Consider the following 14,598-nt stretch of genomic DNA (forward strand, 5'->3'; position numbering starts at 1 on the left):
CATGGTCTACTTAGTGAGTTCCAGGTCACTTGAAGCTACACAGTGATACACTGTGAGAACCTATTTAAAAAAAAAAGAAAGAAAGAAAAAAGAAGGTTGGCTTATTTCAGGGTCATAGGGACTTCAGAGTACAACAGAGAAGAAACAGCAGGCTCTGGCTGGACTCAGACTGGGTTCACTTTACATTCACAGTTCAGCCAGGCAGTGGTGGTGGTGGTGGTGGTGGTGGTAGTGGCAGTGTACTCCACCCGGCAATCAGGAGGCAGAGGCAAGGCAGAGGCAGGTGGATCTCTAAGTTCAAGGCCAACCTGATCTACAGACCGAGTTCCAGGACAGCCAGGGCCACACAGAAAAACCAAACCAAAAAGACACAGGATGGTTCTGTAACCAGGCCTGGTGACACAGGTCCATAATCCCAGCTACTGGGAAGGGTAAGGCAGGAGGTTCACAAGTTCAGTGCCTGCCTGGCTGCGTGGTGGTTCAAGGCCAGCCTGAGTAATGATATAGCACTCTCTCAAAATTAAAAGTAAAAACCAAAATGTTTGTGTTTGGGAATACCGTTCAGTAGTAGAGCATTTGCCCAGCATGCAGAGATCTGAGTTCTATCCCCAGTACAGCAACAGAATACAGAGAGCCTCCCTCGGGCCACCCTTTAAAGCCATGTCCTCCTCTAATCATTGTCCTCCATAATTTCATTACTTAAGAATATGTAGATGGGGGCAGGAGCCATGGCTCAGTGATTAAGAGCACGGGCTGCTCTTCCAGAGGACCTGAGTTCAATTCAACCACATGGTGGTACACAACCATCTGTAATGAGATCTTGCAGGCATACATGCAGGCAAAACACTGTATACATAATAAATAAATCTTAAAAAAAAAAAAAAAGAATGTGTAGATGGGAAGCATACCCAACCTGATTTGTGTTTATAGCCTTAGGAATGTGGATATACACAGTTGTCCTCTCTTGGCCTAGAAGGAGCCCTTATAGGAAGGGCAGTTTTTCCAGGACCCAGTATGCTAATGGGCAGCTTTCAGCTCCTGGGACCCAAGCACTTGGCAACAGGACAAATTCGTCAATTAGGAACTATGATGCTATGCTTAGGGCCTATGAATATTGTTGATGGTTAGATTTCTTTTTCTTTTCTTTTTTCTTTTTTTTTTTTTAAACTGGCTGAATGCTTGAAATTTCCAAGGAGAAAGAAGCAGGTATTTATTTATGTGACTAGAGAGTATAACCTATGCCACCTACATTAACTTAAAGTTACATTTTCTTTACAAAGAATGCTGTTTTAAAATGTTCTTTCTTGCTTTTTTGAGACAAGGTCTCATATAGCCCAGGCTGGCTTCAAATTCACTTGTAGTCCTTCTACCAGATGTGCCTTCGAGATCAGACTCAGACTTAGTGGCAAGTACCTTCACCTGCTGAGCCATCTTTCCGGCTCCTTTTTGAGACCGTCATGTTTCACTATTCCCTGGGTTAGCCTTGAACTTAACAGCAATCTCCTGCCTTAACCGCCTCAGTGCTGGGGTTATAGATGTGCACCATCTTACCCAGCTGAGTTTCTTCTTTCACTTCCATAGTAATTAATTAGGCCATATTCTTTCTTACTTGATAAATCAAAGCACCAGTTCATTAGTTTACAGTGTATTCTCTGTGGTTCAGAGAATGATCTGTAACAACTGTACTTTCAGTTTTGAATGAATGAGTTTATTAGATGAGCAACAAAAGTAAAGGAGTAAATAAATAATGAGTAGATAGAAGCACCAGACAACAGGAAATATTTTCAAATCAGTTTACAACATTCAGCAAACCACTGGAGTAACCTGATTTTTTTAAATCTATTTATGTATATGAGTGCTTTGTTTGCATGTTCCTCTGCTGGCCAGAAGAGGGCACGGGATCCCATTAGAGATGGTTGTGAGCCACCACGTGGGTGCTGGGAATTGAACTCAGGACCTCTGGAAGAGCAGCCAGTGCTTTCAACTGCTGAGCCATCTCTCCAGCCCCCTGGAGTAACCTGATTAAGAGAGCAAACAAAGGTATCATCATTAAAGGTTTACATACATCTAGCAGAAATCCACTGGGGGTAAAGTGAATAGAAAATTTCTTAATTAAAAAAAAAAGAAAGAAAGAAATCCACTGGGGAAGTTGAGGCAGTCAGTTGGAATTCCCAATTCTGTCCATAGATGAGCCTTTGGTTTCATGTTCCCACCACAGTTTTTTTTTTTTTTTTTTTAATTTTTTTGAGACAGAGTTCTCTGTGTAGCCCTGGCTGTCCTGGAACTCACTCTGTAGACCAGGTTTGCCTCAAACTCAGAAGAGATCTGCCTGCCTCTGCCTCCCGAGTGCTGGGATTAAAGGTGTGCGCCACCACCACCTGGCTCAGACTGGTGTTTTAATTGGCTGTTTTCCTGCCTACTACACCTTCTGATGTTGGAATTACAGGCATACATCACTATGTCTAGTTACAGGATTTTTGTGGTGATTTGACTACTCTATAATTGTATACAAAATACAAATCAGATTCAAAGGTGAAATATTACAATGATGTAGGAGATTTCATGCTAGATATTAGATGATGATTGAAACATTTATTTAAAAATTATATGTGAATGAGTGTATATGTTTAGTGGACAACTTTGTGGGTACATGCAAGTTCACATGTGGAGGTCAGAAGACAACCTTGGATTTTGTTCTTCAGGTACCTTCCACTTTTTGTTTGAAACTTGTGTTTGGGGTCTGGCAAGATGGCTCAGCTAGTAAAGGAATTTCCTGTATAAGCCTGATGTCCTGAGTTCTGTTTCTAGAACTCAAAGATGAAAGGAGAGAACCAACTCCACAGAATTTGTCTTTGGGTCTCCATGTGTGTACTTTGACACTCATGCCCCCACACACTGTAATAATAAATAAAATTTAAAAGCAGCATGGCTTTTGATTAGCCTGAACTTTGCCAAGTAAGCTAGGCTAGTTGGCCAGTAGCTCCAGGTATCTGTCTCCACTTCCCATTTCTCCATTGCTAGGATTACAGGCATGTACCACTGAATCTGTTGGTCATAGAGATCCAAACTCAAATCTGATACTTAAAGGGCAAGCACTGAGCCATCTTCCTAGGAATCTTTTGTTATTGTTCTCATCCTTTTAAAGACAGGGTCATACTGTAGCCTAGGCTGGCCTCAAACTCATGATGATCCTTTTGCTTCAGCCTACCAAGTGCTGAGATTACAAATGGAAGTCACCATGTCTGGTTAAAACATTCCTTGATGCCACTTTTTTTAAAAAAATGTTTATCCTATGCACATTGGTGTTTTTCCTGCATGCATGTCTATGTGAGTGTGTCAGATCCCCTGGAACTGGAGTTACAGACAGTTGTGAGCTGCTATTTGGGTGCTGGGAATTGAACCCTGGTCCCATGGAAGAATAGACAGTGCTCTTAATTGCCAAGCCATCTCTCCAGCCCCACTTAATGACACTCTTTAATCAGCCTAGTTGTTTCCTGGACATGGGATGCACAAAAAAGGACTTGGTTCCCCTGGGTTTCTGTTCTTAGATCTTTAGATCAGGCTATATAGCTTGCTGCTTCCATCTCTGTTATAGGCCATTGCACAGGACAGGTTGAATCTAAATATAACATTTCCTTGCCTGGCCAGGCGTGAACACATTCTTTATCCTTTTTCCTTAAGAACATTAATTTAACACAATGACATGTGATTGCTTACACCTCTCTCATTACAATCATTGAGGAACTCAGGATTCCTTTTATCCTATGATGCCATCATCTTGATCGTTGATTTCCAAAGTTGCCATGGAAGAGAAAAAGATATGGAGATGATGCTTGTACATAGCTGTGCATGAATGGACTAGATGTGTTCTTTTGGCTGGAACTTATGTCATTTGGTTTCAATGCAAATGGACAGGGATTCCAACCTTGTGTGCTCAAAATTAAATGGGTTTAGTGAGCTAGTCTGTTCACCAAACATAGCTTTCATTTAGTTTGTTTGTTTATTGAGGCAGTGTCTTACTATGCAGTCTTGGCCAGCCTCTAACTTACTATATAGATCAGTCTGGCCTTGAACTCAGATCTTCCTGTCTCTGCCTCCCAAGTGCTGTGACTAAAGGTGTGTACTGTCAGAGCTGGCTCAACATCAATTTTTTATTGTTTTGTCCACATACAGAATATAATGACCCCATTCCCAAGGGAGATAACTCAAGTCCTATCATTACTCATTGCATCCAGCTTAGTGTTCCCGGTCACCCCCGCAAAATATAGGAATCCATTAATTAGATTTGTGTGTCTTCACTGGGTCAGGTCTTCAAAATATTTGAAAAATAAATCTAAGCATGTTTTATTTCTTTATAGTTTCACAATTTTACTTATTTCTCTTACTTCTTGGTATTTATGATGTCCTAGATTTTTGCTGATCTTGACTCATCGATCGACTTAATTCTGATTTCATTGTGGATTTGGGTTTTGTCTTTGTGTTCTACCCTATTATTGAGAGCAGATGTCCTGGAGAACATGATAGAACCACCACAGCGGGACTCTAGTGCACCAGGAAGGTTCCATGTGGGCAGTGCAGAGTCCATGCTCCATGTTCGACCTGGTGGATACACACCTCAGAGAGCACTGATTAACCCCTTTGCCCCCTCAAGAATGCCCATGAAGCTCACATCCAACAGAAGGCGCTGGATGCACACTTTTCCTGTAGGTAAGTTGGCTGCTCAGGAAAGAGCCTTGGACTGTGAGTTCCTAGCTCTGGTCCATGCGTCAAGTGCCTTGATGTCTGTGAACCTCTTGGTTCCGCCAGTGAGGTGGACATGCCTCCTGGGCTTTTCACAGGGTCCTTGGGAGGATCTTGAAGACACACTTGAGAACAAGTTCTGTAACTGCCCAGCTGTGTTAACCTCTTTGAGTGTGTGTTTGCTTGAAAGGGACGGTGCTTCACATCAGCTTTCCGTCCCTCGTTTTCACACACTGCTCCTCTAAGCTGCATTTATGCTACTTTGTCACTTCTCAGGGATCTCTGAGGGGTGAAGAGGAAACAATTCTTTTTACTTCACTATTTTTCTAGCCCATCCTTTTACTCTGTTTTGGCCTTAAGAAGATGACAGTAAGAATTTATAAAGCTGTACTTTAAATTAAACTTCAACTTAATGGGTTCTTGCTGGGCCAGGGAGGAATAGATGTATTAGGCTCCATTATGTGTTGTTTGTTTGTTTGTTTGTTTTATTTTGTTTTTAAATAGGAATGATCCTGCTGAATGATTAGAAATATCTGGTTATTTTCTTTTACATTTGATTTTACTGTTTAAAGGTAAATACAAAATGTGGAGTAAATCTGGTTTATTTATTTGGCTGTAGTTGGAGGCCATTCCAAACCTCTCTTGTCCCTTGTCTCTGCTAGAATCACACAAGTTGTTTCTTTCTGGTTTTGCTCCCCTCCCCCTTTTTTTGTTATTCCTACCAGATTTATTTTGAGGTGTCTCTGTTTCTCACTTTTGTATTTGCTCTTGCTTTTTATTTATTTTTGAAACAGGGTCTCATATAGCTCAGACTAGCATTGAACCAGCCATGTAAGGAGGATGACCTTGAACTTATGATCACCACAACCATGGCCTGTTCATGCGATGGTGGGGATCAAACCCAGAGCTTCCTGCTTCGTACATACTAGGCGAGAACTGTCTCAGTTTGAGTTACATCTCCAGCCCCAGGCTGAAATCTCTCTCTCCTCCCTCTCTCTCTCTCTCTCTCTCTCTCTCTCTCTGCATGTGTGTTTGTGTGTGTGTGTGTGTGTCTGTGTTTGTGTGTGTGTGTGTATGCATGTGCACATGCTTTCACACACTCATGCTCTTGCATGTGGAGGCCAAAGTGTCTTCTGTTCCTCCTAGTTTTGGAGACAGGCTCAGTTACTGAACCTAGAGCTCACTGATAGGCTAGACTGCTTCCCAACAAGTGCCAAGAATTCTCCTGCTCTATCTCCTCAGCACTGGGGTTATAGGTACATAATGTCATGACTACTTCATGGATGCTGGGGATCTGAACTCAGGTCCTCATGCTTGCTTGGCAAGCATGTTACTGATTGAGCCATCTCCCCAGCCCCTAGGCTAAAAACTCTTTTTTCTAAAAAAAATATTTTATTATTATTTATTTATGTGTATGTCTGTATATGTGCGTGTATCTGAAGTTAGGGCCATCCCCTGGAGCTAGAGTTACAAGCAGTTGTAAGCTGCCTGATGTGGGTACTGGGAATTGAACTTGGGTCCTCTGCAAGAACAATATATGCTCTTAACCTCTGAGCTATCTCTCCAGCCCGGCTAAAAACTCTTAAGAGAACTTTCTGCTACGACCTTCAGCTCTTTGTGATTTTCCTACCCCACCCTTCATGTCCACATCGCTAAAAACAACAGCTAGTCTCCAGACACTGTTTACTTTGCTTATTCTCTTGAACACCTGACCTTCTAATAACTAAGACCCTTCTTCACCCGGCAGCCTGGCCTTCTGGCTCCTCATTCCCACCCTCAGAGGCTCTTTCCCTTCTTACCCAGTCTCTACACACTTTTACCTCTTTCACATTTGAGATTCATAGGTATTTCTTCTACCCAGATAAATTTTTCCTTTAACCCTTGGTAACCTTGGTTAGCCCTCTAATTTGTATGTTTCCAGGAACTGCCTTTTAGTAGACATGACCAACTCCAACCTCTCCTCTTCTGTCTTTTTAGTGCTTAAGCATCCTAGATTCCTACTGCTATTTTCTGATTTTTTTTTTTTTTGAGACACGGTTTCTCTGGGTAGTCCTGACTGTCCTGGAGCTCACTCTGTAGCCTTTAGCTCAGAGATCGCCTGCCTCTGCCTCCCAAGTGCTGGGACTAAAGGTGTGCACCACCATGCCTAGCTTGTTATTCTTTTTTTTTTTTTTTTTTTCTTTGTGCAACCTTGGCTGTCCTCGAACTAGCTCTGTAGACCAGGCTGGCCTCGAACCCACAGAGATCCACCTGCCTCTGCCTCCTGGGTGCTGGGATTAAAGGCGTGTACCACCACTATCTGGCTTATTATTTCATTGTTATTTTCCTTCCCTTTGCATCTTTTTATCCTCTTATACTTGTCTGTTTCTGTATGGCATCTCAATAGTATTCATGAAACCGAGAGTCCCAGCATATAGTACCAGTATAGTGTGGGCAGAATCCTCTGTGGGAGCCTGCAAGTCCCTTGCTATGCTCTTTGTCAGATCTCTCCAGTGACCTAGCAGTTGGAGAGAAGGAAGAGTTATGTTTTCGTGTGCAGCGTGAGCGGTCAGGTGGGAATGACATTCAGTGATTCTTTGTCTGGGTAGGACCATCCGGAGAGGCCATCCAGATCCATCATCAAACCCGGCAGAACATGGCAGAGCTGCAGGGCAGCAGGCAGAGGGACCCCACCCACTCCTCTGCAGAGCTGTTGGAGTTGGCATATCATGAAGCTGCCGGAAGGTGAGGATTTGCACAGTACTCTGGAAGGTAGCCCAGGACAGTGCTGAGCAGACTGCTGATGAAATGACACATTTGTGACTTAGAACACATTGGTCAGGTCCTCCTTTGTCACCCAGCATCATTACCATCCCTGGGCAAAGGGTAAAGGCAAACAGCCTGATATTTTCCCTGTAATATTACCAAGGCCCTGCTTTAGGGTTGTTTTGAGCTTACATTTTGTAAATTTAATTTTCTTCCAAACCTTGGTCCAGGATGAAAATGAGATATCTCTTTTATCTTAGGGTTTGCCTATGGCATGCTGGGGCAGGTGATCCATGCTGTTCTCTTAGACAGCTTCCCTGTGACTTGGCATATTGGTTTTTGAACAAAAGCTCTGAGTATCTTACAAAGTATCTGAAGAGTCAGTATAGGAAGAAAGTCATTTAAGCCTTGATGAGCAGGACCCTAGTTTAAACCTGGTCCTAAATTGCTTTAGGAAGCACTTGATGAAAAGCAGCCTTGGCCCCTTCTTTGGACACTGGACATCCTCTCTGCTGGGGGATGTTCATGTGGAGGTCTGGACTGTACATTGCCCTTTTTACTAGGTTAACTCTGGTACATCCGTTCAAGCATTTTATATCCTTCCTTTGTTATTAAGGGGGAGGCATAGGACAGAAAGGGGAAGTGGTACAGCATGGTGGTAGGTGAGCAGCCAGGGTTGCAGGGCTGACACACAAATAATACTAACACATGATGGTTTGAGGTCTGGATCCTAAGGATTGCCAGCCTATGCAACTGAATGTTCAGGCCTGTTTTTCATGGGTCCTCCTCTCTCCACTTACCCTCTCCCCTACACACTAGGGTACAGGGTACGCAGGGAAAAAACATGATGATCTACATTAATTAAGCCAGGTGGCCTGGCTTTGTTCTCTGCAGGCACAGCACTTCCCGCCAGCCTGGTGACAGCATGTCCTTGAACTTCAGTGGAACAGAAGAGCTTTCTGTCAGCCTGCTTAGCAACAGTGGAGCAGGTAACTCATCCAAGAAATAATAGAGTTGGGATGCTCAGAGCAGGCTCACATCTAGAAGTGACATAAAGGCCAGAAAAGCAGACCAGGTCTATTTTTGGGATCATTTCAGCCACAATCTGGGGTGACCTATTTAGAAGCAATACTGTATAATGCATGGAATTATAAATGGGCTGCACATTACATTTTTAGCTGAGAACATGTTGGTCAAGACATATTTATCATCATTTCATCAGAGAGTCCTGACTGAGAGCTGTGAGGTGTTGAGGGTAGCACCACAGACCAACTAGGAGTAGTCTGTTTTACAGGCACTTCGGACTGCTAGGCCTGGGGAACAAATGCACCTTCATATAGAAACAATCCGTAGGGAAGTGTTGTGATTTCTGTCACAGCATCACAAAAGAGAAAGATGCCTGTAGGTAGTGGCATATACCTTTAACCCCAGCACTCTAGAGGCAGAGCCACGCAGAGCCCTCTGAGTTTGAGGCCAGCCTGGTCTACATAGTGGGTTCTAGGCCAGCCAAAGCTATATAATAAGATACTGTCCAAAAAAGAGAGAGGGTAGAGAGAGGTTATGTAGTTATGTTGAAGAGTGTCTCAGGCTTAAAGGGATAGAAATTTGTTGGACGGAAAGTTAGAAGCTACAGATTCCAAGTGCAGGTGATGGGTGGAGTACCATCTTGGTTTTTACTCTTTCTAGAAACACTTGTATAATTTAGTAATCCCGGGAAGGCATATATTACTAGACACAGATTACATGGTCAATTGAAAGCCTAGAGATACAGAGATACCAGTTTCTCACAGCAGTGCAGACATCCTCATTTGAGCACTCTACTCAGGGTGCCTTTTAAGGATGTTAAGGGAACGTGCGTTTAGATAGGTACTTTTTCTGCAAAGCAAGTATTTTACAAGATGAGTGTGGAAAGATTGAAACAACAAAATAGTACTACTTCATCATGTCTATGTCCTATAAATTGACTTGCATTTCTAGAACTCGGCTTAAGATTTTTGAAAGTAAAGCTGTGTAAAGGGGTTTAATAAGGGCTGGAGAGATGGCTCAGCAGTACTCAGAGTACTGACTGCCCTTCCAGAGGACCTGGGTTCAATTTCTAGCACCCACATGGTGGCTCACAACTGTCTGTAACTCTGGTTCCAGGGGACCCAAAACCCTTGACAAAACACCGATGCACATAACAAAAGAAAAAAAGGGGGGTGGTTAATGATACTGTTCCTTGGTTACTGGTAGAGTGATCTGACTGAATTCCTAGAGCCCATGGAGAAGTGATTAAACTTGAGGAGTGAGTTGGCAATAGAATCCCCAAATCATTTCAGTCTCATTCGATTCATTCATTTTAAATGAGAAACAAGTAAAAGTTTGGGGCTCTGGAGGTATTTTTATGTCATATAGTCAGGGTGCTTAAATGTTACATGGCTGCAAGATTTCCTAAAGTGCCTGCGGAATATTACAAAGGCAACATTTCTATCACTTTGCTAAACTAGGAAGCTTGTTTTTGGAACCAAAATTTGAGTTTTCCTGGCCTTGGGGTGTAGAAGGTTACTGAGGAAGGCTGTTCTGGTTTTCCATGGACTGTTCCTTGAGCTAGCTTGACCAGTGACCAGAAGCAGGAAGATTTAATTGAACCCAGATCCTGCAGCCAGCACCAGGATCTACCTAGAAGAGTCTTGATTTGAGGATGTGTGTGGAAGATCTTTAGGTGACATTGTCATATCCTCTTAGCTGAGAGTTTCCTGGCACACATGTGCACACAGACAGGCAGGCATTGGGAAAGCATTTGCTTGCAGCCTGGCTCTCTGGCTCACCTTTTCCTCTTGGGCTCCTAAGTTGTCAGTCTGCCTAACGGATGGACTACTCTGCTTGGGTGGCAGATGCCTCATCGTGGATGTGGTATCGTCTGCCTACCCTTCCTTCTCTTCTGCCCTTTTGTTCTGAGGCTGGCTCCTCAACACTCTACTTGAGGCTTTTGTACAGGCCTTTGTTGTCTCTGTTCAGGATCATCACAGTAGCTCTTCCTGCCCTGTTCCTTTCTCCTTCAGGGAACTACCATGCTGTCACCAATGAGGTATTTCAATTTGCAGATCTGACCAGCTTTTTCTTCTCACATGCACAGCCATCAGTGGCTCTTTATGGCTCTTAACACCAATCATCACCTCTCTCCTGTGTCCCATCGTGTCTTCACTTGACTCCACTTTAACGAGGTGTTGAGTATAGAAAGATTACAAGTTCTAGAATCTTAAGACATGAGACTTGTTCCACCTCTAATGAGTAGTGAGTCCTTTGGGCCAGTTACTAACTTCTTACAACTCAGTTTCTTCATTGTGAAGGGAATTTTATGAAAATGTTAACAAAAACTAAAAATAAATGTGACAACTGTATGAATGCTTAGAACAGTGCCTAGCAGACATGAGTGGTCAACAGATAGGGGGTGTTGTTAATAATACATGGGTTTTTCTTATATCCCAGCTATGGTCTTCATATTTCTCTGTGTCATCTCATCATCCCAATGTAGAATAAGCTCCTTTCCTGTCTGCAAGCCCTTTCTACCTGAAAACATCCCTTTTCCGTGATGGTTCAGCTCCAAATGTGCCTCCTTGTTTGAAGCTTTTCCTTGAGGTTTCCTTTCCATCTCATGCTTTCCTGAGAGATGTTAGACATGCTTCCACACAGATCCTGACCTGATCCCAGTTACACAACTTGGTACATGGTGACCCCATTGCTTTCATATCTATCTCTCCACAGACTTAAGGTGTTTACTGTTATTTGTCTCTTTATAGTGTTTGGCATGTTTATTGACAAATGAAGTTTTATTTCAAAGACTACGCTGTCATGTAAGAAGCTTTAGAATGACTTACAAAATTATTGTTTAATTTGTACTTCATAATTTTTATTCCCATAATACAATAATAACAGTTAGTATCCAGTTTCTCTTAGGGTTATATCTAGAAACTTTTCTTTGTTGTTCTAGCCTAGCCTAAGGTGTTGTCTTTCACTTGGGTGTAGTAGTCTGTTAGCTTTCTTTTTTGCTCTTTCCTTCTGCTTATTTTCTTTCTTAAAGATGTGTTTATTTATTTGTGTTTGTGTGTATGTGTCTGTGCAGTATATAAGCATATATTGGGGGAGATGTACACAATTGTGTACATGCAGAGGCAGGTAAGGGCATCAGATGTCCTCTTCTATTACTCTTCATCCATATATTTGTGGCTGGATCCATAAACAGAAGTTTCTGTCCCGCCAGCAACTCCCAAATACCCAGCAGCTGCTTCCCAAATAATTGACTCTGAGACTTAATATTACTTATAAATGTTTGGCTGGTAGCTCAGGCTTATTATTAACTAGCTCTTAAACTTAAATTAACCCATAGTTCTTATCTATGTTTAGCCACATGGTTGGTGGTTGTTACTTCAGTTTTTACATGTCTTGCTTCCTTGGCATCTGGCTGGCATCTGCCCAACTCTGCCCTTCTCCCTATATCTCTGTTTTGCTTTCCCACCCAGCCTTATTTTAATTGCCTGGCTATTGGCCCAAACAGCTTTATTTATTAACCAATGAGAGTAACACACATTCACAGTGTACAGAAAGACCATCCCACAGCATGGATTTGTCCTTGAACCTAGGACTCATACCTTCTCAGCTAGTTTAGAAGCCAGGGGTCCTTTTTCTTCACCCCTCTTGGAGCTGGGGTTACAGGACTAGGAAGTGAGTGTGATCAGCGTACATGGTGTGAAATTCCCAAAGAATCAATAAATTATATTGGGGGTGGGGGGAAGCTAACTGGTACAACACTGGCTTAGCATGTAACATACACAAAGCTCTGGCTCTGATCCTCAGCACTGCAGATGAAAACAAAATACACCCATCTAACATATATTTTTCAAGTATGTACTCTGTGCCAGAACTACCTTAAGCTCTGGAGATACAGCATGAGCAAAACAAAAATGTTTGTTCTAACAGAGCTTATAACAAACATAAGAAGTAAAAAAGACTTAGATGTCAGGTGGTGCTATAGAGAATTTTCAGGTAGAAGTGTGTGCAGAGCCAGGGTACAGCGCAACTCAGTGAGGGCCTGAAAGAGAGCTGGGTACAGCTTAGTGGCAGAGTACCTACCTGGCTAGAAAATGCAAAGTTCTGAATAATGACAAACCAACCATGAAAGAAGTGAGAGAGCAAGCTGTGGGTAGGGTAGAAGGGTGATCACAAAATTGATCATCCAATTCAGGGCACTTTTGAGAGTGAAAGAGGACAGCACATTAATTATACAGGTTAACAAGTTCAAACAAGACTTTCTGGCAAATTAAGACATATAGATTTTAGCTCTAAGGCTCACTGGGGCAAGAACACAGCAGAGGGGAGAGCAAGAGAAATGACTGAGATTCTGAATGTGCCTGAGCCATCAAGGGAACCACTAGAGAGAAACATGAGGGTAAGCAGATGAGATCTGAAGCTAACCAGGGAAACATGCAATGCCATAGCTATTAAATGTTAGTTGAGAAGCCCTTAGAGGGCTTTGTATAAATAAGTTTCATGATCTGACTTCTACTTTAGGATATTTACTCTGAATCAATCTGTTTTTGTTATATAAACAATAGAATGGGCTGGAGAGATGGCTCAGCCCTTAAGAACACTGTTCTGCAATCATGAGTGCTGGAGTTCAGATTCCAGCACCCAAATCAAGACAGGCACTCTTCCCTGATGCATCAGGGATATGGGTGTAGCTCAACAATAGACCACTTGCATAGCATGCACAAAGTCTTGGTGTTGATCCCTAACAGTGCAAAAACAAAATAAAAAACAACCCAAAACCTTAAAGTAGACAAAAACAAGAACAAACAAACAACCCTTAAAAATAAAGCAACCTGGGTCTGTGGTTGCATAGTTCAGTGAACATTTCTGAAAGGGATAACAGCTTCATGAATTAAGAAAGCAAACCAGGCCGGGCAGTGGTGGCACACGCCTTTAATCCCAGCATGCGGGAGGCAGAGCCAGGCGGATCTCTGTGAGTTCGAGGCCAGCCTGGGCTACCAAGTGAGTTCCAGGAAAAGGCACAAAGCTACACAGAGAAACCCTGTCTCAAAAAACCAAAAAAAAAAAAAAAAAAAAAAAAAGAAGGAAAAAAGAAAGCAAACCAGGCCTGGGGGAAGGCACATCTGAGTCAGCAGATGCCAAGGAGAAGAGTATCAGGTGTGGACCGTGACATGAAGATGTACCACCAGCTAGCTAGGGCCAGGTGCAGCTCTCTACCTCCTGCAGTTCCTTACCTCCTGGGGGCGCCCACAGCCACCACTACTGCAGTGGTTGTCAAAGATCATGCCAGTCAAGAACACCATTAGCATGGGGAGAAAGAAGATGCCTTAGCCAGTGCCATGTGCCACAGCTCTCTCTCTGCATTGCCATAATCATTGAACATTTCATAACATTTCTTCCTGCCTGGCAGAAATCTAGCAAGATAGTCATACCTCAGGAGTTGCAAAGTATTACCAGAAAACTAGAAGATGCTGCATCAGAGTTTGTATCTGAGTTTTGCAGAACTTCTGCCTTAGGTTCTACTAACAGGCTAAATTAAAATAGACTTTTGCAAACAGCAAGAATATATGGAGCTTCTAAAGAAATTATATGATCACAGGCACTTCATCAATTTGATGTAATATGACATTTTGTTTCCTGTTAAAATATGACATGAAACAAAACAAAACCTACCAACCTGGATTAGTGTCCCCACAGCATCAGGGTCAACAGTAGTTTGGTCTTGTTAAGAATAAAACTTAGAATCCTTGTTTTGGAGCTGGGCATCATTTTGCACACCTTTAGTCCCAGCAATCGGGCAGAGACAGGCAGATCTCTGAGTTCGAGGCCAGCCTGGTTTACAAATCAAGTTCTAGGACAGCCAAGACTGTTACACAGAGAAGCCCTGTCTCAAAAACAAAAACAAAAACAAAAAAAAAACCCAAAAATTATCCTTGTTTTGGTACAAGATAGAGTTGAAATACATAGCTAAGAAACATTTCACTTACTAAAAACAACAGAAAAGGCAAGAAAACCACTTCTGTGGCCCTCCTCTACCTCCCTTGGCTTGGAGTTTCTGCCATCTGCAGGTACCCAAGTGTGACTCAG

The 14,598-nt window shown here is 42.6% G+C and overlaps 1 protein-coding gene across 6 annotated transcripts in view; it reads left to right on the forward strand.

Annotated features, from left to right (window-relative positions):
- The window catches only part of Depdc5 (DEP domain containing 5, GATOR1 subcomplex subunit), a 121,104-nt gene that overhangs the window by 45,576 nt on the left and 60,930 nt on the right, over positions 1 to 14,598 (forward strand). For all 6 annotated transcript variants that reach the window (XM_059275664.1, XM_059275667.1, XM_059275666.1 and 3 more), the window contains exons 22-24: positions 4,504 to 4,707; positions 7,329 to 7,464; positions 8,380 to 8,474. In XM_059275664.1, coding sequence (XP_059131647.1) covers positions 4,504 to 4,707; positions 7,329 to 7,464; positions 8,380 to 8,474 — 435 coding nt within the window. The remainder of the gene's footprint in view (positions 1 to 4,503; positions 4,708 to 7,328; positions 7,465 to 8,379; positions 8,475 to 14,598) is intronic.

This window comes from Peromyscus eremicus, chromosome 10 (assembly GCF_949786415.1).
Source record: "Peromyscus eremicus chromosome 10, PerEre_H2_v1, whole genome shotgun sequence".
Classification (NCBI taxonomy): Eukaryota; Metazoa; Chordata; class Mammalia; order Rodentia; family Cricetidae; genus Peromyscus; species Peromyscus eremicus.